The 27,825-nt window shown below is 37.3% G+C and overlaps 2 protein-coding genes across 9 annotated transcripts in view; one reads left to right on the top strand and one right to left on the bottom strand.

Annotated features, from left to right (window-relative positions):
* The first annotated feature begins 132 nt into the window (after positions 1-132).
* Positions 133-27,532, top strand: NAA35 (N-alpha-acetyltransferase 35, NatC auxiliary subunit). 2 transcript variants are annotated; one of them, XM_081317129.1, is made up of 24 exons: positions 181-352; positions 640-753; positions 1,026-1,159; positions 2,959-2,992; positions 4,526-4,640; positions 5,853-5,927; positions 6,643-6,810; positions 7,642-7,708; positions 9,698-9,741; positions 10,934-10,984; positions 12,254-12,337; positions 12,890-13,004; positions 14,224-14,402; positions 15,407-15,466; positions 15,548-15,654; positions 16,227-16,293; positions 17,504-17,617; positions 18,852-19,030; positions 23,330-23,466; positions 24,361-24,428; positions 24,950-25,090; positions 25,502-25,624; positions 26,583-26,663; positions 27,155-27,532. In XM_081317129.1, the coding sequence occupies exons 3-24, from the start codon at positions 1,036-1,038 to the stop codon at positions 27,212-27,214; spliced, it is 2,193 nt and encodes a 730-aa protein (XP_081173255.1). In that variant the 5' UTR covers positions 181-352; positions 640-753; positions 1,026-1,035; the 3' UTR covers positions 27,215-27,532. The 2 variants fall into 2 exon arrangements, with proteins under 2 accessions (XP_081173256.1, XP_081173255.1); XM_081317130.1 differs by lacking the exon at positions 640-753 and having other exon boundaries at positions 133-352; positions 17,519-17,617.
* The window catches only part of GOLM1 (golgi membrane protein 1), a 29,459-nt gene continuing 25,142 nt past the window's right edge, over positions 23,509-27,825 (bottom strand). For 3 of the 7 annotated variants that reach the window (XR_014025047.1, XR_014025048.1, XR_014025049.1), the window contains one exon: positions 27,506-27,641. The gene's annotated coding sequence lies outside the window, so the exon portion shown is untranslated. Of the gene's footprint in view, positions 23,674-27,140; positions 27,263-27,505; positions 27,642-27,825 lie in introns of those variants that run through there. The other 4 variants (XR_014025043.1, XR_014025044.1, XR_014025045.1 and 1 more) reach the window with 3 other exon arrangements.

The raw sequence follows: 27,825 nt of genomic DNA, 5'->3' as shown, positions 1-27,825 counted from the left end.
TTCATTTTATCTCTATGGAAAAACAGGGTTCCACAGACCCTGGAGTCCTCTCATCCGGGGTTCGTAAGTGAATAGAATTCTGCGCAAGCGCAGTAGCGGTGTGTGGTGGTGGGGCGTTCTGCCTGCGCTGCGGGCGGATAGTTTACGCTCAGGAAGGGAAGGGGAAGTAGGGTTTTTTTTTTCAGCCGGCTGCGCGAGACCGGAGGGCAGAGGCTCCGAGGAGACCGAGCGAGCGACGCCCACCTCTTTTCTCCTCCCCACCCCGCGTCGCGCGCTGCCGGCTACAGAAAGAGCAGTTGCGGGGCTGAGAAGCAGCCTTCCAGCGTCGCCACCATCTCCAGTGGACAGGCAGGTGAGTGGCCTGGGTAAGTTGTCCCTAGACTCGGTTTGTCGAGGAATCCTTCCTTGCTCTTTCTTTGGGATCGAGGGATACCATGCCTCTGCTTGGGGTTTCGATGGGGCACCTCACCGATTTGGGGGTGAGACACAAAAAAGGCTTGTCCCAACTAGCCTCGCCCATTCACCGCCCTGAGTCCTTCGGGAGAAGGGCGGTATACAAATAAAATTATTATTATTATTATTATTATTATTATTATTATTATTATTATTATTATTATTATTATTTATTATTATTCTCAGCAGAGCGATAGGCTTTCAAACTTACTAGATCGGAGGAGCAAAACGGTATTTTAAAGTCGCTGGCTCTACTTTCTGGATACCCTGTGTCAGAAGCGAGTTGTGTTGACCCAGCGGGTGAGAGTCGGTCCATTGTATAAATCCGGAAAATTGGGTTAAAACACGTCAACTGTTGTCCCAAAGATGCTTTTTTCACTTCAGCTCTGAAGATTCTTGGATGAGAAGAGAAACGTCTTCAAAGGAAAAACAAAGAGAGTCCAGTTGCCTCGTGAAAAAGCATCTTTGGGACAACTATGACCTGGGTGACTGAGAATCGCCATAGATATGTCAACGTCACTTTGGCTAGCACTGCTAGAGTTTCCATGCTTAATGCCCTAACATCTGTGCAGGTTTAAGGCCATGGTTATGAAAGCTGCTGTAGAGGATGATGATTCAGGATGGGAGATGAATATAGCTGAGAAGATGGAAAAGGGTAACACAAGCTGGGTAGATATTACCCAAGATTTTGAAGATTGCTGTAAAGGTAAGTCATGCTGAATGGGGGTTTAGATAATGCTTGTAAACCTAAACAGGAATTGTGTGAGAGTATTATGAGAAAATGTGGAATATATAACCCAAAGATTTTTCTGAAGAGGATTGGGTGGGATTACTTGAAAGCCACAAATAGTTTGGATTACCCTGAATTGTCAAAACTCATTTACTGAAGAAACTGCTGAGTTCACCCAGTTCACTAATAGCATCAGATGACACAACCCTTTTTTATCTTGTATCTCCTCTTTTTCCACTTCTAGTATCACAACCAGTGGTGGGGTTCAGCCAGTTCACACCACTTCGGCAGAACCGGTAGCTAATTTTTTGTTGCCCAGGCCCAGAATGGACTTCTGGAAGCTGGATCCACATAGAGAACCGGTTGTTCACATATTTCAGACATGTCAAACACAAGGCCCGGGGGCCAGATCTGGCCTGCGAAGTGGTTTCATGCGGCCCGCGAAGCCATCCTGGAAACAGTGAGGGAACAGCCCCCACTGCCTTGGCCCTGGCCCAGAGACCCTCCTTCTGCCAGAGAGCCTCAGATCTGTCCCACTCCTGCCCAGGCCCCCATAGGCACCCTTGATGCGAACGATGTAGAGCTGGCCATGCCCACCTAGTAGGCCATATGCACTCTAGCCACGCCCACCCAGTAGGCCACGCCCACCCAGACCATACCGGCCCGGCCCCTTGACCCCCTCAATGAAATTGAGTTTGACACCCCTGACATATTTGAATCCCACCACTGATCACAACATTGGTGTAATGAAAATGAAATATTGAACATTTTCCCACTTCTGAAATCTTCCCAGTTTTTTTCTGGGAATTTTTTCATAGTGACTGAACATTTCTGGAGTGCTTCTTTTCATAGCCTTAACTCTGCTCCTGAATCCCATCCCAACATTCTAAATAGGTGTCAGAGTGATAAGAGATTTGGAGCAGGAAGGAGGCAATTCCTACTTCTCATTAAATCTGTCTAAGAGGTTTTTTGTTTAGTTTGGAATCTTAAGCCAGGGTTGGTTCCTGGTGACTGGACAAGTCCTTGCAGTTTTCTTGACAACAGTTTTTAGAAGTGGTTTGTCATTGTCTTTCTCCTAGGACTGAGAGAGATTGAGTGGGCCAGGATCACCCAGCCAACTTCATGCCTAGGCAGAACTAGAACTCACAGTCTCCTGATTTCTACTCTAATGCCTTAACATAATATCAAACTGACTCTCCTAAGCAGTTGGGCCTCCTGATATCTACATGTTTGAATAATGCAAAAATAGACTTTTGATAGGGCTGTGCTGAAGTTTCGGTACAGGTAGTCCATGACTTACAACCATCATTAAGTCTGGCAATTACAGTCATAAGTTGTGACAATTATAACCTGTTTTCAGGCAGTCATAAAGTGAAGGCCATAATCATAACGCAAACCCATTGTTCTCAAGGGGCCGTTTTTTGTTGGAAACTGGAAATAAACTTAGTTTCCACAAACCTGTTGTAAATCGATGTCTTGTGATTGCAGGGCACTGCAAATGACTATAAATGCAGGCCAATTGCCGATTGCCAAAAATTTGGTCATCTGACCATGGGTGTGGAAATAATTGTTGGAACTTCCAAACCGGGTTATAAGTAGCTTTTAAGGGTTGGTTGTAACTTCACATGGATGGTTAAGCAACTGGTCATAAGTCATGGACTACATGTACAAATATATCCTTTCACAGTGTGAATTTAGTTTTAATTATATGATGTATATGATATAAAACATTTGGAGTGTTTTTCTAATGAACTCATTTGTAATTCTTTTTATAGAATTGAAGTTAGGAGAGTTGCTTCATGACAAACTGTGAGTTTTATCATAAGAACAGAAGTTTATACTTGTTATTTATATATTCAGATGTGAAACAAATGATCCTTGCCTCATTTTAGAAGTAAATTCTGACATTTTTTTAAAAATCCCATTTATATCCCGCCCTTCTCCGAAGACTCAGGGCGGCTTACAATCTAAAGCACAATGTGCTTAGCAATAGCCTTCATTCTATGTATATACCTGCTTATTAGGGCTTTCCCCCCCCAAGCGGCATTATTACAAAGCTTAATTGCCCCCAACAATCTGGGTCCTCATTTTACCTACCTCGGAAGGATGGAAGGCTGAGTCAACCTTGAGCCTGGTGGGATGCGAACCTGCACTAATTGCAGGCAGCTGGTGTTACTTAAGGAGGCATTAGCCCACTGCTCCACCAAGGCTCTTTTGGGTATAAACAATGTATGTTATTATATGAATAGTATGGACAAACAATTAAAATTTCTAATACTGTAAAAATACACATCTTCAATCAGACTTAAAGTCTACATACAGTAAAATGTTTGCAATTAGGCAATATTCTCTAATAATTTGTTTTTGATAATTGGAGGAAAAAATCTGTTAAAATATCTGAAATATATATTTTTAGATAAAACCAATTTCTTTTGACCCATCATAAAAAATAGATTTAGGTTCAATGATTTTAGATAGCGCATTGTAGGAACTCAACACAGTTACATCATTTTATTTTTTGTTTTAATTGGTCATTTAAACATTGGACTTTGTACTGAATTGGTACTAGTACTAGTTGGTATTACATTTTCATATTAATCCTTGCTAAGGCAATACTGGCATTTGTCATTAGTATTAATAGCTTGGAGTTGGGGTTAGAGTTAGAGGTTAGGGGTTATTTTTTGAAATGTGCTTCTTGGTTTAGGATATGTGTGCTAGAAGTTAGAGAAAAAGTTATGAACACTGTTAAATCTATGACTAACTTATCCCATTAATTTAAATGAATTTTTGCTAAATATTATTAAATTTGGACCCAAACCAATATAAATAAGGTGATAATGCTACTAATGAAAGTAGATAACTTTGCTTAATTTAAGTTTAGAGAGAGATTATTTGCTCTAAGTACAACAATCAGTAAACTTTTCTTTCTATATATTCCAGCTCTCACTATTAAACAATTCAAAATGCTACAAAATGCTATAACGGACTGTATAATATATGTATGGGATGCTGACCATTTAGATTAACATAAATATCTTTGGGTCTGATTGTCTGGTTTCTTCCTGTAAACATTGTAAAAGTAGATGAAGATGAAAATTATGGAAAAGAAAATATTCAAGGTCTACATTTAATACCCAATTAATTTGTGTTTTTTTACTGTAAATAACTAATATTCATTAGTAATTTTTCATATTCTCCATTTCTACTTGCTTAAATATATTCTGGATGTACTTTTTAAGAGGGATACCTAAGTTTGCATGATACATTTAAACTGCACAAGCATTAATTTTTGTTTAAGTTACTAATAAAACTTAATTGTTTCTCTTTTCTAAACATCCTTAGTTTTGGTCTGTTTGAAGCCATGTCTGCTATTGAAATGATGGATCCTAAGATGGATGCTGGTATGATTGGAAATCAAGTTAATCGTAAAGTTCTTAACTTCGAACAAGCTATCAAGGTTGGTTTTAGTGTCAACTGTTTAATAAGTCATAAAAATAAGTCATTGTTGTATGAATACAAATATTGTAATCAGTGTGAATTCCATCCTGGAGCCTAATTGAAAGGCATTGAGATAATCCATTTTATCCAGGATTCTCTTACATTATTTTCACTCACTATTTAAGAATGTAAAACATCTGAGATTCTCAGAAAGATTTACAGAGTAATCAGGAGCTGGTCAATCTTAATCAGAGTTGTACAACACAGGAAATTAAAAAAGGAGCAAGCAAAATGAAAATATTGCAATGAACAAGGACACACATTTAATTCCACAGCAGCTAAGATCATTGGCCAGGCAGGTACAAAGATATTCTTGTTAACGATTGAAGCCTGGGAAACAGGCCCCCTGTCAGTAAACAGGAGTTCTGATTTACCACCAGCCTATCAAATATGTAGGAGGCCTGGCAGCCCAAGAAAACAACAGCCAGTCGCCAGCCATCAACGCACCAATCAGCTAATAGGAAGGCACCACATAAACACAACTCACAGAACAGCCCAAAGCATGTATTTCAGTAGAAAAATTCCCTGAAGATGGGCTCCAGCGTGAGTCCAAAAGCTCAGAAAAGCAAATCTCTGGTCCTGGTGACCGATCCAAATTCAATTTTGCATCATTATCCTGGGACACATATATTTGCCTTCAGTCGTAAAATGAAAACAGGGTAACTTAAGATACCTATTGTAAATAATGTCAGTATTCATATACTGCAGGAATAGACAACCACCTGCAGGAGGCGATTGTAGTTACGTTTCTTGGGGGGTGAGTAAAGACCACAAAGGGCAGGATGATTCAAACACGTGGGGGATTTTCTGGACTTAGGAAGAGGGTTTCTGTTTGGTTTTACCTATTAGGGCTTTGGGTTTTGTACATTTCCCACCTTAAAACAGTAGGAATCAGAACCATCGAGTTTTCAGAGAGAGAGTTGGAGAGAAGTCCAGGGATGACAAAAAAATAAGGAGCACACTGAGGCTTTAGTTTGCAATAGTTACTTTGATGAGAAGAGCTGTTACAGTAGCAGATCGTCTTTTTTGTTCTCCTTCATAGGTCAGGTAGTTTTGCCTGTCACCTTGTCTCGGCTGGTAATTGCCACAGTGAATGGAAATACTCCCTCACTATTTTATTTTCACTTATTACTAATGGAAACTCATGTTTTTTCCCCTTGTTCTTTTAAAGGATGGGACCATTAAAGTTAAAGACTTATCGTTGCCTGAATTGATAGGAATAATGGACACTTGCTTTTGCTGCTTGGTAAGAATGTAATGTTTTTAATGTTACGTGAGTGGAAACAACTTCTTTCTTTAAGCCTTTAAAATAGATTTTGGATTAATAAAAGTAGACTGAAGTAGCTTGTGCCCTTGCTTCTGACTATAATGTTTTAATTCTGAATAAGTCCAATTTATTAAATCACTTTCAAGGCTGTAGCTCCAAAAACCTGATTTAGATAGTAGACAGTAAGATTACTTGTGATAAAACTGTCTTCATTCTGCATGAAAATTAAGTCGGTGCATTTTCTGAAACAATTTCTAAAGCCGTTGTTGTGTTGTTTGCACACAACTTGAATAAAGTGGAATTCCTATTTTGAACTTAGAAAAACCTCTTTTAGGTTTGCCCCTTTTTCAGATTTATCTTTTTTCCCCAAGAAAATATGGTCATCATAAGTATAACCATTATCATAGTATTAGATAAGATATTTAAGTAGATACTCAGTGTGAAATTCGGTGCAGAGGAGGGTTTGTGTGTGTGCATGCTATTGTATCCATGAATTATTTATACCAGGACTCTGCAAAATATGCCAGGCTCAGAGTAGCATTTTCAAGAGTTCTGTGTGAGTATAGCAAAGCAAGATATCTTTCAAATTTTTCTTCCATGCTCAGGACAAAACAGGTGGTTTTTTTCTTGTTTCAAATATTTTGATGCCCCACAAATGGCTTCATGGTCCTTGTTATCTACTCAATATTTTCAGATCACATGGCTAGAAGGCCATTCCTTGGCACAGACAGTGTTCACCTGCCTCTACATTCATAACCCTGACTTTATTGAGGATCCTGCAATGAAGGCATTTGCACTGGGTATCCTGAAAATTTGCGATATTGCTAGAGAAAAAGTAAACAAAGCCGCAGTATTTGAAGAGGTGAGTTTCTTCTTCACTTAGTTGTTTTCCCACTTTCAATAAAATTGCATTCCTTCAAGGTGTAGTTGGATATTCTTACAGTTTTTATCCATTATTTCTTGTTTATTATCCCTTAGTATCTTTGTCCTTTTAATTATAGTGTGCTCTTTCTCAGGAAATTAAGTTTTGCTTTTACATTTTATTTGCTATAGTTTATAAGCTTTTCCTCTTTCAGTTAAAGGTACGCTTTCGGGAACGTCTCCTTCCATAGTTGTAGGGTAGCTTATATGTATAGATGCAGAACTCTCCATTCCTTTGCGCTTGATGTATCTATCCCTCATTCTTGTACTGAGTACTGTTATAATAGGTTTGACCTTAATCAGTTGGAAGTATTTCATATAACTGAAAACACTAATAAAATCTGGGAGTGAGTTAGGTAGCCATATACATTTTCTTAATAAGTAAATAAAACAGCGTATATATTTTAAGTATGAACAAATCAGTAAAGTAAGAAAGGCTTGTGGCTAAACCAATTAAATCTCTTCTTCAGTTGAAAACAAGATTTCTTCTAATTTTTGAATTAGGAAAACGCAGTAGATTTAAACTATAATTTCATAAAATAAGCCTGGAGTCACTAATAAAGCTTCCTTTTTCATCAATTTAGGAAACTATATACATAAAATGTGTGCTATGGAGCAAATCATACAGAAAAGGGAATAGTATTAATTGCTAAAATTTTGAATGCTAAAATTTTGTTCTCTTCCAAGTGTCTTGTGAGTATTTTCTGAAAATATATATGCATTGACTGCGAAACTCTCTTCATGCCACCCCCCTGCCCCCTTTTGTGTTTAGGAAGATTTTCAGTCTATGACATATGGATTTAAAATGGCAAACAGTGTGACAGATCTTCGAGTTACAGGTAAAATTCAAATTCATTGTCTCTTTTCAGTGAGAATATAGGCATTTGTTAGTCTGAGTGAATAAAGTGTAAGTTGTATGTACTGCCATTTGTGTCAACATTTGAGAATAGCTAGGTATGTATAGGTGAGCATTGTAAGATTTTACTTGTTGGCCTTTTATAACAAGGCACAAGTATGTAAAACTAACTCAATAGTTTTGACTGAACCTCTCAATCTAAAAGAGCCTTGGTGGAGCAGTGGGCTAATGCCTCCTTAAGTAACACCAGCTGCCTGCAATTAGTGCAGGTTCGCATCCCACCAGGCTCAAGGTTGACTCAGCCTTCCATCCTTCCGAGGTAGGTAAAATGAGGACTCAGATTGTTGGGGGCAAGCTGACTTTGTAAAAATGCCACTTGGGGCGGGGGGCGAAAGCCCTAATAAGCAGGTATATACATAGAATGAAGGCTATTGCTAAGCACATTGTGCTTTAGATTGTAAGCCGCCCTGAGTCTTCAGAGAAGGGCGGGATCTAAATGGGATTAAAAAAAAATTGTAAATTTAGTTTATAGGGAATTTGTAGGTTTTTAGATCAGTAAGCATGGTTAGAGGTGTATTGGCTTCTGGTCCAAATCTCTTGTAAGGATTAAGATTTAGGAGGTCATCTTTAAACTAAGACCATTTGAATGCAGACGTAAACTATTATAGAAAGAATTAATTTAGTGGATTTTGTAGATGTTAAGAAAAGAATTTGAATGGTCATATGATAAGACAAAACTGAAAATTTGGAATCTTTTGAGAACAGTTATTTCAGCCATTTCACCTTTATCATAACTATAAGGATTACTGTACCTAGAAAGATTTAATTACGTTTGCTAATATGGTAGGAAGCTTAAAAAAATAAAAGCTAAAAAAATTACAGTGTTCAGAATAGACCACACTAGATGGCAGTGGTTTACCACAAATAAAGATCTCTGTGTCAAAAATCTCCATAAAAATATTGAATGATTTGCAATTCAAGGTGCTGGTTGTCACCTTTAAAGCCCTTCACAGCTTGGGACCAGGTTATCTTTTGCCAGTCACATCCACCCAATCTACTAGAGCGGGGAGGCAAGGAATGTTGTGGGTCCTGTCACTTACGGAGGTACACCTGGCAGGACCTATAAGAATCTTCTCTGTGGTGGCTTCCTCCCCCTGGAACACCATCCCTGCAGAAATAGAATGGCCCCCACTTTGACAGACTTTCGGAAGGCCCTGAAGACTTGTTTTTGCCAGCAGGACTGGGGAACGCAGAGTGTGAGGGAGCCTATCAAATGGCTTGTTTACATGCGCTGTCACGGGGTGGATGGGTGGGGGGGGGGTCATTTTTTTAAAAAAAATTGTTTTTTTTTGTTGGTTATAAGCCACCTAGAATTGCTGTGAACAAGCAGGCGGCTATATAAATTTTCTTAAATAAATAAATAAAGTTTCAAACTATTATTACAACTTGTAAGATTCTAAAAAAATTTTTTGTATGCATGCATTCTGAAGTAGAGATAAAAACTGAGCATCCAAGTTTTAATTAGTATAAAGAATTGACAAGGAGACCTAGGACCAAACTGAAAACCAAAGTCAGCAATTTAGTGCAAATTTCTAGCCAGATGTAATAGGGTTTTTTTTCTGCGGCAGGTTATTTTATGTGCATTTTTGTCTATCTTCAGTACTGTTTTTAATAGAAATGCAAAATATTGATTAAATTCCTCATCTTTGTTTGGAGGCTAAAAGTGATCTTGCCTCCTGTCCTTTCTGAAAAGTTTTCTAGATTGCTTTGGCCCCAGAGACATGCTAGAAAAAGTAGGGCTAGAGTTTAAAGCAGCTGGAAACTAAGCAGCTGATGCTTTACCAAAACAAAATCAGCTTTCCAAGAGTCTTGGAAAACACCAGGATCTGTTGGTTCTGTTCTCAGACCTTTGCACATAAGTGACTTTTTTTCCAGTGACATATTGCTGAACTGATATTTTTCTCTGCTAAAGGTATGCTAAAGGATGTTGAAGATGATCTGCAACGGCGAGTTAAGGTATTTCTGTTGGCTATTTCAGAAGTTAGGTATATAAGGCTATTTCTAGTATAAAGAAATATGAGCAAATCAAGTTCAAAAATATAACATTAATATTTTGTATAAAATACATAATCAGAATCAATAAAACTTGTAGTTCTGTAAAAAATGTAAAATAAAGTCATTCCATGCTGTACGATACATTTGGTACAGCGATAGTTCTAACGGCAAGAAATGAGATATTTGTAGTCATTTGGCTTGTTACATTGTGAATTTCTGTGATCTTGTCTTAAAATGTAAGGCTCTCGTTTAAATGAAATTTATTTTTGAATGACTGTATCAGATAGGAATGAACATAAAATGATTCTAATAATATATTTCAAAAATTTTAATAAACTTAAAGCCTTTTAACTGGGTTCTGTTTACGTGTGTGTGTGTGTGTGTGTGTGTATGCATGAAACCAGCTAGGTGATCTTGAACTAGTCATTCTCTCTTAGTCCCAGGAAGAAGGCTGTGGCAAACCAGTTGCAAAAACTTGCCAAGAAAACTGGACTAGTCCAGGCAGATGCCAAGTGTCAACACTGACTGAAAGACACACAAACAAAAAAAAACCACCCACCCTATAAATTTACTGGAATTGAGCAAGAGTTATAAGGTTGAATTATTAATGAGACATACCTAAAATTAATATAATTTACCTTTGTGCTGATTTGTATTTTTTCTACTCTTGGTTTTTTTTAGATATGATCAAACTAAGAGAGATGGTGCAGCTATTTTTGTTGACTGTTCTGTACGTAGGAGTAGTCTTAATCTTATAAAAAGGAGCTTTGACCACCATCAAGTGGTCAAAGGACAGTTCATTGCAGTCTTGATCTACAAATACAGCATTCCAATGAAAGTGTAAATCAAGCCGGAATGTTAGGATTATGAAAGGATGTCTAGCTGTCATGCTTTAGATTTGAATGGGATGGATACACATTCCATACTGCTAAGCTTGTAAGCCGCCCTGAGTCTTCGGAGAAGGGCGGAATATAAATGGAATTTAAAAAAAAATAAGTACTTCGATTCAGATTCCATAAGTGAATTGGAAGTTAAGCCAAGTTTGTAATATAGAACACACTATCTATCTTTACACAAAGATGACATGTATGTGACATTGGATTATGAAGTTATATAATACTTCATTAAATTGTTGTGATTCTTTTTATTTTAGAGCACTCGAAGTCGACAAGGAGAAGAGAGAGATCCAGAAGTAGAACTTGAAGTAAGGATGTTTGTATGCTATACAATATCACATAAAAAGCATCCTAAGCTAAAAAGAGGATATAAGGACGGACGGACACACACAATAACCATATTTTCTGGCATATAAGACGACTTTTTAACCCATGAAAATCTTCTCAAAAGTTGGGGGGTCGTCTTATACGCCCAGTCGTCTTATACGCCGGAAAATAGTACATAAATCAACCGAGCGCCCCCGTTCTTGCAAAGCAACTTCAAGCTTCCTTAGTCCAGTCCCCCCTCCAACGTGACTCCCACCCCCAAGAGGCTGTAAGCCTCTTCCCCTCCCCCTTGCAAACACCAGACCCCGGGAGCGGCAGGAAGCCCCTCACCCAAGCGAGGTTAGCATCTGAACATAAGCAGAGCGCGCCCTGCTACCCACTATCTCTCCCGGCAGCCTGGACAGCGGTACTTGGCCTGGCGCCCCTCTCGCCCGCAGACCACGCAGCAGCCCTCGCCAGCCGGCCTTGGCATGGCCGCCCCAAGCCCGGCTCTCCAGCACGTCTTCCAGGCCCGCCTGGCTGACCGCCTCCCGGGCGGGGCTTGGCTCCAGACGCGGCGGCTGCTCCGTCTGCAAATGTGCTCTCAAAGCTGGATTGCGCTTGGCCGTGCAGGCTGCTGAAAGGTGGGGACTCGGAGTTCCCACGGTGGTTGCGGCTTCTGGCGTGCCGTTTGCAGAGTCTGGCCTGGAAGAGCGCGTCATGTGAACGCAGCTCTTGTGTTTATTCCAAAGGGTGGGTGGAAGGAACAGCCCCTTTGGGCTTCAAAAGGGAGGCTTTGCACCATCTGCATCAGACGAGGCTGAATCGGGCTTGTGTCGGACACTTGGCAACTGGCATGTAAGTATTTTCCGGCGTATAAGACGAAAAATGTTGAAAATCTTCTCAAAAGTCGGGGGTTGTCTTATACGCCCAGTCTTATACGCCGTAAAATACGGTAATTAGTTAGAATCATAAGATTCCTGGGTGGCGAGATTGTTTGGGTCTTGATTTTGTCAGGACTTGAATTGGGCATTGCTTTTAGTGGTAATCGTGCACTTTGATCATATTGAAGGTGCAATTTTAAAAATTGCATTCTTATACTATTATTAATTTTAACTAATCCAGAAGGGAATTTGTTTTTAATAAAATTGTTTTAGCATTGAGTAACAACACAATGTTTGTATGCATAGATAGCAAACCTACCTTAAGCTACAAACTTTCTCTTATATAATATTTTAAAGTTATTAATTTTGAAATTGATTTTACAATAGCATCAGCAGTGCTTTGCAGTATTCAGCAGAGTGAAGTTTACTCGGATATTACTGACTGTATTAATAGCCTTTACCAAGAAAGAGGTATGATTAATTGAATATTTTTAAACACATTTTAGTTGCCTCACATTATTTCTTTATATATTCATGCAGATTATTATGTAAGCTTCGTATATACTCACAGATAAACTGAAAATATTAGGTGCCAAAATACACTCAAAAAATTCAAAATTTCAGGCACCAGGGCACACTCTTGCATGTTAATGTGAATGCTCTTGTCATGGCTGAAATCTCCTGGGATCTTAAGCTGACATTGCTTAACATTTCAGTTTTTGCATGTTTCTTTTAGCATTTCAACATTTTGAGGTAGATAGAGTTCTTAAAGGAATGAGGGGCCGTGTTGCCAATACCCATTTTAAAAGCTGTCATTTTACTTTACAATAATCAAGCCTGTAAGATTGATTTTGAATTTTTAGAACTGAGATGCATCTTTAGATTTAATATGCATAAGCAAGGATATGATACAATATAGTATGGTACACTAATATGTTATATTATACTTTCGGGTTTTGTACAGATTTTTAATACAGGAGTTGCTTTATTATACATAAGCTTTTAAGATTTGTTTCTGAACAGACTAGCGCAGTTGCAGAAGCTCAGAAGTTGCTGACTCAGGCTGTTGATTTGCTGTCTGCGATTCACAATTTAATACATCATGGTATTCAGGCTCAGAATGATACAACCAAAGGAGGTAAGCGGTTACTTTTAGGAATGTTCTCTAGCTGTTGCTGGGAAAGGGGGTTACTGTTGCTAAAATTCCCAAATATGCAAGAGACCCAAATGAAACTTTTGTCATAGTCTTTTTATTTACCTTTTATCAAGACGGGATCATCTCTTGCTTTGCCTGGTTCCTTGCAGCTGTCATAACAATTTTGGTACAGCCTCAGAAAATATTTTTAAGCTGATTGTGACCATCCCATGATGCAACTTTTTTTAACTTTTCCGTCTCAGGTAGGCATTCTTCTTGAGACACAGACATACTGAAAGTTTTTTATTAGTATAAGGAGGTACTTCAGATTTGAGTTTCTAGAAATAAAAATATTTAGTAGCCTGTTGGAAGAAGATTGTCATTTTTGTGTGTCGGTGAGATCAGCCATAGAATTCTTAAATGGTTTAGCAAAATCGAGACTGTCTATGAGCCATTCTTTTATCCTTTCTCATTGAGTATCTTCAGTTTATTCTCTTTTCACCTTTACAGGATAAGTTCAGATTTCTAGTTTTCTGTCATTGTATGGTTTGCCAGTTGGTTCCCAGGAGACAGGTGCTATCTTCTTTCAATTCAAGAACTTTTGTGTATTAATGTAATGAATTGAATGTGAAGTATAGCCAAAATTCATTGATAGCCTTTGATAGAATATTAAAATATGGGAAAGTAATTTGACTTCCATATAGATACTTTTTTCTTGCTGTTTACTATCTACAAATGAGTAGATCATAGGAGAATTTTGAGAAAAGAAAAAGTGACTGGCAATAACCGTTTATCCCATTATCATTGCATATATCATTGAGATACACATTTAACTACACAAGCAGTGACAGCATAATGTTTCCATAGCACCTTCAGAAGATGTTACATAATGTTGTTTGTGAGTTTATAAATAATTTATTACAGTTGGAGAAATATATTCAGACTTTACAAATCATTAGAATTGCTGTGTGATTTTCAGAACTTGTCTTGAGACTGATCCTTATGCACAATATTTCATTTTTATTCCTTAGTACCTATGTTGTACTGTACTTGAATGTTTTGCTATTCAATAAATTTTAATAAAGTTAATCTTAAATTGCTGAGAAAATTAATACTTTGAAAGGTGTTCCTTCATTGATAAACAGTTCATTGATTAGCTAACTATTATATAACAGAGAACTTAAATGGAGAATCATAACTGAATTCTTTATTACTTTTTTAGATCATCCTATAATGATGGGCTTTGAGCCACTAGTTAATCAGAGATTGCTACCTCCAACTTTTCCTCGATATGCAAAAATTATTAAAAGAGAAGAAATGGTTAACTATTTTTCAAAACTTATAGAACGAATCAAAACTGTATGTGAAGTCATCAATTTAACCAATTTGCATTGCATACTAGTAAGTATGAATACTTGTAACATATAATTAATTGTGGGGAAGAAATGGAGGTAGTGACAGATTTTATTTTCCTGGGCTCCAAGATCACTGCAGATGGGGACTGTAGCCAAGAAATTAAAAGACGCTTGCTCCTGGGGAGGAAAGCCATGGCAAATCTAGACAGCACACTAAAAAGCAGAGACATCACCCTGTCAACAAAAGTGCGTATAGTCAAGGCTATGGTCTTCCCAGTTGCAATGTATGGCAGTGAAAGTTGGACCATAAGAAAGGCTGAGCGCCAAAGAATTGAGGCCTTTGAACTATGGTGCTGGAGAAGACTCCTGCGAGTCCCTTGGACTGCAAGGCGATCAAACCGGTCAGTCCTAGAGGAGATAAACCCTGACTGCTCTTTAGAAGGCCAGATCCTGAAGCTAAAACTCAAATACTTTGGCCACCTAATGAGAAGGAAGGACTCACTGGAGAAGAGCCTAATGCTGGGAAAGATCGAGGGCAATAGAAGAAGGGGACGACAGAGAATGAGGTGGCTGGATGGAGTCACTGAAGCTGTAGGCGTGAGCTTAAATGGACTCCAGCAGATGGTAGAGGACAGGAAGGCCTGGAGGAACATTGTCCATAGGGTCGCGATGGGTCGGACACGACTTCGCAGCTAACAACAATAATTAATTGGGAAACAAAGGCATCCTCTTTGAATAACTCCAAGGGCTCTTTCATGAATACTTTTTAGACTTAAAACATAATCTCATTTCATGCTTCATACGTGAAATAAAAAACAGAAAACAATGAATGAAGAAAAATTTTAAAAGAATATTAAAGTAGAATGCTATGATTATTTTTTATCATTACTCTCAAGGAAGGGTCTCACATGTCCTGTTGAGGATGGGGTGGGGAGCTCTCTTCTGCTGATGGAAGATGTTCTATATCCAAAGATATTCTATATCTAAAAAGGAGACTTTGACTTTATACAAAATACTAACCATGGTTTTCTTACTCTGTTTATAAATTAGGATTTTTTCTGTGAGTTTAGCGAACAATCACCCTGTGTTCTTTCGAGATCACTGTTACAGGCAAGTTGGAAATTGTACAATAAAAGATTGAAGTTTATGTTCATAGCCATGTAAAGTAATGGAAGATACATTTTTTTTCAGACCACTTTTCTTGTGGACAATAAAAAAGTGTTTGGTACTCATCTTATGCAAGACATGGTAAAAGATGCCCTAAGATCTTTTGTCAGTCCACCAGTACTTTCATCAAAGTGAGTAGCAAAATCTTTTTCGGTACGAATTTACATATTTATAGTTTCTCTCAAAGTATCTTAGATACTTTAAGAAGTATACTATAAAGTATATCGTTATACTAAAGATACCTTGGTATCTTTAAGGAGCAGGTGTTGGTAAAATCACTTCTGCTTAAAAGTAAACTTTTCTGTGAATCAAAAAAGTACCAAAATGTTAAGAGAGAAAAAGTATCTGTGAGTTCTATGGCATTAACCATTGTTAGAAATATAAGTCAAGTGTTTCAGCTAAGGATAGAAGGAAGCACTTGATTTGTTCATGAGCTATACTTTCAAAAACAAAAAAAGTCCAAGGACCAGACGGTGTGATGTGATGATATCAAAGACATCCCCAAAGTTTGGGGGGGGGTTAATATATTTGAGTGGGGTATCACTTAAGGTTTGTACTCTTATGCCATATTATGGCAGTGAAATATGGATATGCTCTGGAAGGGGGCATGAAAAATTATTGGGGGACAGGGTGCCCATCTTAACTTTAGGACAATGTATATTTTTAATTTTTACTCAAAATAATTTCACTTATTTTCTGTTAGGTGTTGTCTTTATAATAATCACCAGGCTAAGGACTATATTGACTCTTTTGTCACACACTGTGTCCGAGTGAGTATTGATAACATTATGAAATATAAATGCCTTTATTTTAATACTTAAATACAGGTAAGGATAAAAGGTAAATTTTCTCAATGTGTGGCCTGTTCAAAGTTGGACTGTTACATGCATTTAGCAAAAAGTCAACCAGCTATTTGAATTGAGCAAATATTACAGTAATTTGAAGAAAGCATTTATAAAATAGCACCATGTAAAATAGCAAAGCAAGTATTATAGAGTCTTGTTAGGATTAATGTTTTGTCTTGAAATTTGTTTGGTATGAAATTTCACAAAACTTCCCATTCCAAGTGCACAGCAGCCCAGTTCTACACCTAAAATGGCATTTCAATAAATTTTGTGCTTGAAACATTTCAAAATGAAACAATTTCTAGATGCCCAGTCCTGTGACTCTTTCTAAATTTCTCAGTTGTAATGCTATAAGATACTTTCACAGATCAGTAGGAAATGATGAGAAATTATTGAAGGAATATTCTGCACTCCAAATAAGGAATATACTGTTTGTATAGGAAATCATTAGCATAAGATGCAGTTGATATTTTGGTATCACTAATGAACTATAGCACAGAAAGCACTGAAAAATGTTTAATTTTGGTATATTATTGAGAAGAAAATATTTACATAGAGAAGGTGTATATAATAAGTAAAAAACGCATAAACACATAGGATGGACATGTTATTTAGCAAATCCTTTATTAAATAAAACAGGATAACTCTTACCATGGAGAGAGATTGGCGGTTCAGAAATGTGAAATATAAATAAATAAATTGGAGCTGATTTTGTTTCGTGTGAAAAAAATCATTTTTAATTAAAGGGCTGTTTGAATTAAGTCAATCCTGCTTGCCCATCCCTGTAATCTTCAATATTTGGCAGTAATCTGCCCATTATTATCTATTCTAAAGCATATGTAATCCTTCCTTTATTTGCCCTAAGCAGTCAAGAATATGCCACACTATTTTAGTTTGAAAGAATAGGAACTTCGTTTGCTGCTACTTTTCTGAAACTGATGGCTTCATATGACAGTGTTCCTAGCATCTGAATTAGCTAACAGTGCATATTGCAATCAGCATGTAGACTCATCTAAACAGATGTGTCAGAAGTGAGTTAAGAACCGATTGATTTCGTATTTATAAAACATATCAAGGTATGCTGTTGCCACCACAGTATTCTTTTTAAGATTTGCAGCAGTCTCAAATATAACAGATTCTTTTTTTTCAGCCATTTTGCAGTTTGATTCAAATTCATGGGCATAACAGAGCTCGACAGAGAGATAAACTTGGCCATATTCTTGAAGAATTTGCTACTTTGCAAGATGAGGTAATCAGATATCAAACACTTATCAAGTCTGTCATTTGCGTTTTCTCTCTAGTTCAGACATGTCAAACCCGTGACGTCGTGAGACGTATCGGGACTGTTTTGCCATTGCTGGCAATGGGGTGGGCATGGCTTCCGGATGACGCGTCCGGCCTGCAGGCCGGCAGTTTGACACCCCTGCTCTAGTTGATTTGGCTATAGAAGAATTATTTAAAAGTACATATAGTATCTGTTGAAGTGAGAACTTTAGGAAAAGTTTGTAATGTTCAAACAGCATGCCTTTGTTCTCTATCCTTCCTAGATCTACATGCAATACATATTTTTTATTTTGTTTCTATTTCCCTTTAAAAAAGGGTTAATATCTAGGAATGTAGGATTTAAGGAAAACCTTAAATTTGGGAAAACTCACTTTTCCTTTGTAACTAATGATGCTATATTTATTAATAATATTAGACAACATATTATCAATCTATTTTAAGGTATATAATACCATACACTAAAGCAGATATGTCCAGCTTGTGATGTCATGTGACATCATGTGACGTATTGGAGCTTTTTCTCCATTGCCGGCAATGGGGTGGGTGCAGTTTCCTGATGACGCATCTGGCCTGCGGGCTGGCAGTTTGACACCCCTGCACTAAAGCATTAAATATTAGAATATCCAATAGATTTCAAAAATGAAAAGAATTCATTATATGACACAAAAGTCTATAGTGTGATATTGTATGAAAGACAAAGTGCTCAATTTATTAGCATCGTTCATGCAGTATATTACATTGATATGAAATAAAACTATTGTGATCATTATACGTTATTGCACACATTTCTGTTATTTGTTTTGATGTGAAAAAATGGTAGTTTTGGATCTAAAATATAAATGCAGATACAAATACTGGGATTTTAGTTTAGTGTTTTAAAGATTTGTTTAATCCCACCTTTATTTTTTGTAAGTAACTCATGGTGGAGAATATACATAAAGTTCCTTCTTCCTCCTGTGTTCCCCACCACAACCACCCTATGAGGTGGGATGGGCTGAAAAAGAGAGATGGGCTCAAAGTCTCCCAATCAGCTTTCATGCCTAAGATGGGTCCAGAATTCACAGCTTGGGGCCTTAACCACTAGATCAAACTGGCTCTCTTTTTGTTAGAATTGTTAGAACGTTGTTTTCATTGGTCAGAATTTCGTTAGTATAATCACAGCACTCATAGTTGCATTAAGCTGATTTTTTTTTACTTAGGCAGAGAAAGTGGATGCAGCTCTTCACAGTATGCTCTTGAAACAAGAACCTCAAAGGCAGCATTTGGCATGCTTGGGAACATGGGTCCTATACCATAATCTTCGCATTATGATACAGTATCTTCTCAGTGGGTTTGAACTTGAGCTATATAGTATGCATGAATATTACTACATATATTGGTAAGAGAAGTTAACTACTTGCAAATTAGGTGAATGTGCTATCCAGACCCAACTCAAAAATATAGTGAAGTATATATGTGTCTAACAAGTTGCTTAGGTAGAATTGTATCAGTGTTCTCCCATTGATCATGATTCCATAAATAGTTACTACTCATATTTAAAGATATTCAGTGTTTTTGATACTTCACTAAATTTGTTTATTTTTTCTAAGCGTCATGCAAAATTAATGAGTTTTGCATGGCTTGGCTATTTTTGCTTATAGAGATAGTTGCATAAGATATTTACCTAAAAATGCTACTGATCTCCTTGTTTTATAATGCCTGTGTTTGCCTGAAGTTTTCTTTTAAGAGCAGTTAGTCTTAAAGCAGACATGTCAAACACAAGGCCCGGGGGCCGGATCCGGCCCACAAAGTGGTTTCATGCGGCCCGCGAAGCCATCCTGGAAACAGTGAGGGAACGGCCCCCACTGCCTTGGCCGAGGCCCAGAGACCCTCCTTCTGCCAGAGACCCTCAGATCTGTCCCACTCCTGCCCAGGCCCCCATAGGCACCCTTGATGCCAATGATGTAGAGCTGGCCACGCCCATCCAGTAGGCCATACGCACTCTGGCCACGCCTACCCTGGCCATACCTACCCGGCCCCCTGAGGGCAACCGCAATGCTGATGTGGCCCTCAATGAAATTGAGTTTGACACCTCTGTCTTAAAGCTTTGTAACTGGAACTGGAATATAGTCTTCATTGAGTGTGGATGTAAGAGAATCATCAGACAAACAGTCATGTGAAACAGTATACATGCCATATATATATATTTTCTTTTTTAACATATGCAGACATACCAATGTTTTATCTTCATTCAAACAGTATAAAAAGATAAATGCAATGTAATTGAACAGAAAAACCCAATGGAAAATTGACTTTGAAAATATTTATTCAATAAAGATTTAACAGATATGGCATTTTCTTCTGTGGAAAAAGTAAACAAAACCTGAGATTGGCCCTTTTAACTGAAACAGTCTTTAAGTAGAACCCTCCATTTACTCAGCCATTGTGTGGTAGATTTACTAGAACGTTTAGGATCACTGTCAACTTTCTTTAAAGCTTCCATCTACTAGCTGGTGATTTCCCATTATCCTCAAGCTCCTTGACTACAAAAAAGAATTCATAGTAGATTCTGTGATGGAGAACTGCCCAGGCCCTGATACAGCATAGCCCCAAGCCACAACATTTCCATCACTATGTTTTATAGTTGGTGTTAGGATCTTCTGGTGAAATGCTGTATTTTCACCAAATGTGTCTCTTGATACTATAGTCAGTTTCTGTATCATTATCTTTGCTTCTCCTGTCCAGAGCACATTTGTTTCAGAAATCCTGGTTTTTGCTTAGGGGTTAAAGAGAAAACTCTAGTCTTGCCCCAGTGTCCTTTCTGGACAACAGAAGTTTCCTCTTGATATACCTCCCATGTAAATCTAATTTGAGCAGCTGCTTTTTAATGATAGACACATGCAGTTTGACATCAGTAGTGGCAAGAGCTGACTCGAAGTCGCATGATGAAATTCTGGGATTCTTAGTGGCTCTGTTCAGCATCTTGTTTTGCTCTTGGGCTGAGCTTGCTGGTGAGCGGGCAGTTATTTGAAATCTTCTCAACTTGCCTGATGTCTAGTTGTTTGGGAATCTTTAAAAACCCTTCCCAGAATCAAAGGCATCAAAATACCATTTTTTCTGAAAGCTTCAGAGAGCTCTTTTGACCTAGGCATGGTGATAACCACCACAGTAAATCAAACTGCTTTGAGGGTGACAGGGCATGACGGGAATAACTGGCTAGTCTCATAATAAACTAAAGAAGTTGTCAAAGACAACCTTTCTACAGAATCTTATTGTGTGTCTACATTAATTGGAGTAAAATAGTGCTTGTTGTCTTGGGCATCAGTTTCCTTTCTTCCATTCTATGCTTTGAGGAAAAAAGGGAGTTTTTGTGGGGGAAAAACCTAATTCTTTTAATGAGAGCTGATGTATAATATGATTCAATAAAGGATCTATACATTTAAATTATAAAGTTGTCCGGAAATACTACGTATGATTTTTATTTTAGTTATCAATTTATTTGAAAATAAACCATTTTTCTCCAATGGTTATATTTCTTCTGCTTAAAAATAAAGTCTTATCTAAATTAAAGCCGGTTATAAAATTAAAAATAATAAATTGATTTAAGATGCTGCTTTTAACCTTTAAAGCCCTTCATGGTCTGAGACTGAGTTATGTGAGGGACTGCCTCTCCCCAGTTATATCAGCCTAGACCAGGGGTTGGCAACCTCGGCTCTTTTATGACTCATGGACTTCAACTCCCAGGAATTCTGGGAGTTGAAGTCCATGAGTCATAAAAGAGCCGAGGTTGCCTACCCCTGGCCTAGACCATTAGATCCGACAGAAAGGACATATTGTGGATACCATCTGCCAGGGATTTATCTTTGGCAGGTCTCAAATGGCAGGTCTTGTCTGCTGTGGCACCTGCCTTATGAACATTCGCCCCCAACATTAGGTTAGCTCTATCCCTTTTGATGTTCTAGAAGTCCCATCTTGAGACCTGGTTACACCATTAGACCTAAGAGTCCCAGGGAACTGCAGACTTGTTTAAATGGTTCCACTATTGAGGCAGATGTTATCTCTCTGTCTGTATATAATAATAATAATAATAATAATAATAATAATAATAATAATAATAAGAAGAAGAAGAAGAAGAAGAAGAAGAAGAAGAAGAAGAAGAAGAAGAAGAAGAAGAAGAAGTTGGAAATGACCTTGGAGATCATTTAGTCCAACCCCTGCTCAGGCAGGAAACCCTATACCATTTCAGACAAATGGATTTCCAATCTCTTCTTTAAAACTTCCAGTGTTGGAGCATTCACCGCTTCTGGAGGCAAGTTGTTCCACTAGTTAATTGTTCTAACTGTCAGGAAGTTTCTCCTTCGTTCTAGGTTGCTTCTCTCCTTGATTAGTTTCCATCCATTGCTTCTTGCCCTGCCCTCATGTGCTTTGGAGAATAGCTTGACTCCCTCTTCTTTGTGGCAGCCCCTGAGATATTGGAACACTGATATCATGTCACCCCTCACCCTTCTCTTCATTAAACTAGACATACCCAATTCCAGCAACCATTCCTTATATGTTTTAGCCTCCAGTCCCCTAATCATCTTTGTTGCTCTTCTCTGTACTCTTTCTAGAGTCTCGACATCTTTTTTACATTGTGGTGACCAAAACTGGATGCAGTATTCCAAGTGTGGCCTTACCAAGGCATTGTAAAGTGGTATTAACCCTTCATGTGATCTTGATTCTATCCTTCTGTTAATGCAGCCTAGCCCTGTGTTGGCTTTTTTGGCAGCTGCAGCACACTCTTATTTAAGTAATTGTCTACTAGGACTCCGAGATCTCTCTCACAATTACTACTGTTGAGCAAGATACCATCTATACCAGTGATGGCGAACCTTTCAGAGACTGAGTGCCCCAAAACTGCTCCCGCCCCCTACCCGTCTGCCCCCGCTCTATCCCCCACCCACCCACAGGGCCACCCACCGCCTCCACGACCCGCTGCGGATCACCCAGGCAGCCCAGCAGCACCATGGCAGCTACACCCTCTGCCCGTGCCCCGCAGCCTCAATTGCGATGGGGCATGAGGGCGGATTCTTGTCCCCACTGCCATGTCCTTGGCTGCGCTGCTCCACATGGGCCATGCTTGGGTTACTCTCATCCAGGGGGGGCTGCTGGTGAGGAGGGGACCACAAGGGGAGGTAGCGCTGGTGCGCCAGCGCACATGCCCACAAAGAGGGCTCTGAGAGCCACTTTTAGCACGTGTGCCATAGGTTCGCCACCACTGATCTATACCGGGGTAGGCAACTTTGGCTCTTTTATGACTCGTGGACTTCAACTCCCAGAATTCCTGAGCCAACTTGGCTGGCTCAGGAATTCTGGGAATTGAAGTCCATGAGTCATAAAAGAGCCAAGGTTGCCTACCCCTGATCTATACTATATCTGTGCATTTGGTTTTTCTTGCCTAAATGTAGAACCTTACTTTTTTCACCATTGAATTTCATTTTGTTAAATAGCACCCAACGTTCAAGTCTGTCATTATCTCCATTTCTAATGCTGATTTTTCTGTTTTTAAATTTCTGTTTTAATGTGTTTTTATTGACAATTGTACATCAACAAGTCACTTTTCTTGACAAAGGCATTTATATAAATATGATTAATAAATAAACAAATAAATAATCAACAATTAGCAAATGTTTTAACTTAAGCATTCTTTCTACATTAGGTACCTTTCTGAATTTTTGTATGCATGGCTAATGTCAACACTCAGTCGTGCTGATAGTTCTCAGATGGCCGAAGAAAGAATAATGGAAGAACAACAAAAAGGCCGGAGTAATAAAAAAACGAAGAAAAAGAAAAAAGGTATATTTTTGAGACAAATCTTGCAAATACTTCATTCTTTTGCTTGAGGCATCTTTTGGATATGTGAACCTATGGTTGCCTTTTTAATGTTCAGTTCCATGGAGCCATTGAAATTAAATTACTTATGTTCTTCCAGGTAAGCAGTTTCATTAACTTCAACCTCATTCTTCAATAAAAATGTTTATTTGACCTTTTGGAGTTGGGGCACTAGAAAAAACAACAGTAAAAAAAACATGTATATGACCTAAGTTTAGATTTGTTATTGTGCTAACCACAATCTGTCAGCAGTTAAAAATAGCCTTATGGCAACCAACAATACATTAAAGTATGATATAATACCTATAGCATAGACATTGTAAAATAAATTATTAAGCAACAACAATAATAATGGATCATGATCTTAATTCCTTATTGTGTTCTTGAATAAGTTTAGAAGTTTGAACTTTTTCCACTAATTGCATTTTTCCATTGAATAACTGTTTGTGTTTTTCCCAGATAAGCTTGCTTCATCCGAATTTTAGATATATCAGGAATTTCATAATTCATTTGTCATGCAGTGTAGCTTGCTTTTATCATTAGAAGAAAAAAGCAGGTCTCCCCCCACCCCAATTGTGTAGCTTTATTTGCTTATAACTCAGATGGCTTATAAACTTGAGTAAAATAAACAAAAATAATTTTCCATTATTACTATTTGTGGCCACTCAATAGTACATTACAAAGTGGCCTTTTTGAGAGAATATTTAGCATATATGTCTCATTGTATAGATTCTATAGTAGGAATATTTCAAGTTCTGCAGATTAATAAGTATACTTATGAGATCTGCCTCATTTTTTAGATTATAGGTTTTTAAAAATATTTCAGAAGTTAGGATAATTTTATGTTAATGTTTACAGCTCGTCCTCTGAGCAGAGAGATTACCATGAGCCAAGCCTATCAAAATATGTGTGCTGGAATGTACAAGGTGATGTATTACCCATTATGTAATTCAATAAAGGTTTTTTTACATTGTATACCCAAACTGGTTGAGGAATTCTGAGAGTTGAAGTCCACTAGTTTTAATGTTGCCAATGTTGGGCATCCGTGATCTAGGTCTTTAGCATAAACTCTTATAATTAGACCTGACAATCTTTGGTAACCAATCCAACAAGCAATGCATTGGTGTTAAATTGCTAACCTCTTTGTAGTCATTAGCAACTGGGCTACCACATTTTGGACCATCCATAGTTTATAAGTACATTTCAGTAGTATACTTACGTGATAATAGTATGAATTGTTGTTAAAAGAGCTAGTTGCATTTCATTCCAGTGATACAGTTATGAATAATATTTCATGAGATAATTGCTAAGGTGGAATGTCAAGAATCATATGCAGTTATAATCAGCAATACAAACTATTTTTCCAATTATTTCTAACAAGTATGTATATTAACATTTCTATTGCTGCTGTTGTAACAAACTGTTTTTGCCTTGTATTTTCCTGAAGACTATGATTGCTTTTGACATGGATGGTAAAGTGAGGAAGCCAAAATTTGAACTTGATAGTGAACAAGTTCGATATGAGCATCGGTTTGCCCCATTCAACAGTGTCATCACACCACCACCTGTGCACTATTTGCAATTCAAGGTGAATCACATTACTCCATGTTATTTTCATACTTTAATTTTTTAAAAAAGTCACAAATCTTGTTAGTATTTTCATCTTTGCAAGCAATTGTTCTTGGTGGTATATATTTCTTTGCCTTGGAATGAAGGCAAGAAACAGTAGTTGACATCAAGTCACATCCCAAAACTGTCTTTAAAATATGAAATAGCATTTTACATGCTGTTACTGGTGTTGAAAAATATGATAATTTGTTAGTTTTTACAGTAACAGAAGTGAAGAAATCATTGCCTACTTGATTATAAAGTTATATCTGAACTAATAATTAAAATAGTTCTTCCGTGTGCTCTTTTCACCAAACCACAACTTAGTTTTAAATAAATTGCATAAGGATATTTTATTGCTTCAATTTTAAAGGATATTTATTATGTTTAGGAAATGTCGGATCTAAACAAATACACTCCTCCACCTCAGTCTTCTGATCTGTACATGGCTGCTAGCAAACACTTCCAGCAAGCTAAAATGATACTGGAGAATATCTCTAACCCAGATCATGAGGTAAAAATCTGACTATAGAATGGAGAGAGTAAATTGAAACTCGCTTATGGTATTCAAACACTACTGAAGGGAGGTAAATGCAGATTGTCTACATAACTCTGCAAGCATAAACTGTCAAGTGTCAAATGATCTATTATTGTTAAATATCTGAAGTTTTTTTGAGACTGAATTGCTTGATATTTTATAATGGAACCTTATTTTTTTCTATATTAATTTTGGGTAAAAAATGAAGTACTAATTAAAATGGCCTTTTTTAACTATAAAACATGGTTGTTTTTATTATGTCACACAGGTTTTAGAAGAATTAAGTTTATAAAGGCTAATATTAATTCTAGCAGTTTATAGAATGATGTTGCTGATGTTACAATTCAGCACTGGGTCTCTTTAGAAGCTTTATAGTGGCATTTTCTGCACATTCTTAAAGATTTTTTTTAATTATTATAAACTAATTAGCAAGAAAAATCAGTTGAACAGTATTAAAAATGTGATATAATTTGAAATCAATCATGATAAAGAGATATGTGGCCAAGGAAATAATTATAAATAGAACTGCTTCTCAGAATTGAAATTCTAGTTCTTAACATTATTTATTACTTTACCTATGAGTTCTTTCCTGTTAATTAATCAGAAATATGATCTGCATCCTCTTTTGTAACTTTGTAAAGAACCAGAGAATTTGATCATCTCTAAATATGGAAAGTCTATCCTTTAAAAGATGTTGACAACAACCTAGCAGCATTTTGCATCCTTACCCAGAATGTTGCAATATATGTTGGAATATTGTCAATATTTGGAAAGCACATCATTGTGCTTATTACTTATATGTTAGAACAATATGTTTGTAAAGTGTATGTTAGTATACAACTAGGTTAATAAGTAAGCCAGTCTTCACTGCAACTGGCCTTTTAACTATGAAATTTTTAACTTTTAAATATGAAACTTGACTATCTCTGTCTAGGTCAATCGAATTCTCAGAGTTGCCAAGCCCAATATTGTGGTTATGAAATTACTGGCAGGAGGTCACAAAAAGGATTCTAAAGTAAGCAAATTGCAGTTAAATTAAAGCAGTTGCCATGGGAACAAACTGAAGTCTGCCAAATGGGGGCAGTCATATTGAACTGTATCCAGCAGAAATCTGAAATATCTGTAATGGAGATTTGGGGCCTGGCTACGAACAAATTTGGGATGTATAGTGTGGACAAAACGGGGATGCCCTCTTGCATGAGTTGTTACTATGTAATACTAAAGTATACATCGCAACAGAGCTGCAGTTCCATGTTTGAGGTACTCGGTTACGTGTGATGATCTAACATATTTCTACAGTTACAAACAATAACTGAAAATTTTGTTTATTCAGAAGGAGATTCATTGAATTTAGTTCTTTAAATGTCATAATATGTCCATCGTTCCCTCTCTCCCACCCCTTTGAAATTTTCTGGTATACTTAATATTTTAAAAATCTACTTGGAGTGACAAAATTCTTGAAAAGCTATTTTAAATTGATACTAATATATATATTTATTTTTCCAGGTTCCTCCGGAATTTGATTTTTCTCCTCATAGATACTTCCCAGTAGTGAAACTTGTTTAGGAGAACAGGTAAATTATAATTTGCTCGGAGATTCTCCTTTGTGCTGTGCTGAAAAAGGACAGAAAACTCTTGGTCAAAAGTACTCATATCAGGAGCAATTTCATTCAATCCTAAACAGCTGGAATAACTGCTGTTTTAAAATGGTTTGTGTAAAGTTCTTCTGCTGGAGCTGATTTGATAACTGCATTGTTGAAATTGTATGTTTTTATTTTATTGTAGATTTATCTATAAATCATTTTTATGAATGGTGTTGGAACATTTCATAACATGCTTGACCACTCTGAAAATACAATGCAATAAAAGAAACTGTTGTTTTGATATGCATTAGAATTCATTTGTAAAGAAAATTTGTATAACATGTGACAACAGTCTCCCATATTCTTCAGAGGTCTAGGCTGTGGTAGAATGGAAAGATGGAAGCCTTTTCCTACAAAAAAACGTACAGACACACATTACCAAGCCTGATTACATTTTGCAAAAAGCTACATCAGGTCTCACCAAAGCATGGTCTAATGAAACCAAAGTTGAATTTTTTGGCTTTAATTCCAAAATGTATGTTTGGCACAAAAGCAACACTATGCATCATCAAAAGTACACCATATTCAAAGTGA

The sequence above is a fragment of the Vipera berus genome, assembly GCF_964194415.1.
Source record: "Vipera berus genome assembly, chromosome: 2".
NCBI classification, from domain to species: Eukaryota; Metazoa; Chordata; class Lepidosauria; order Squamata; family Viperidae; genus Vipera; species Vipera berus.
Note: the sequence above shows the minus strand (reverse complement) of the source record. Positions and strands in the feature narration are given on the sequence as shown.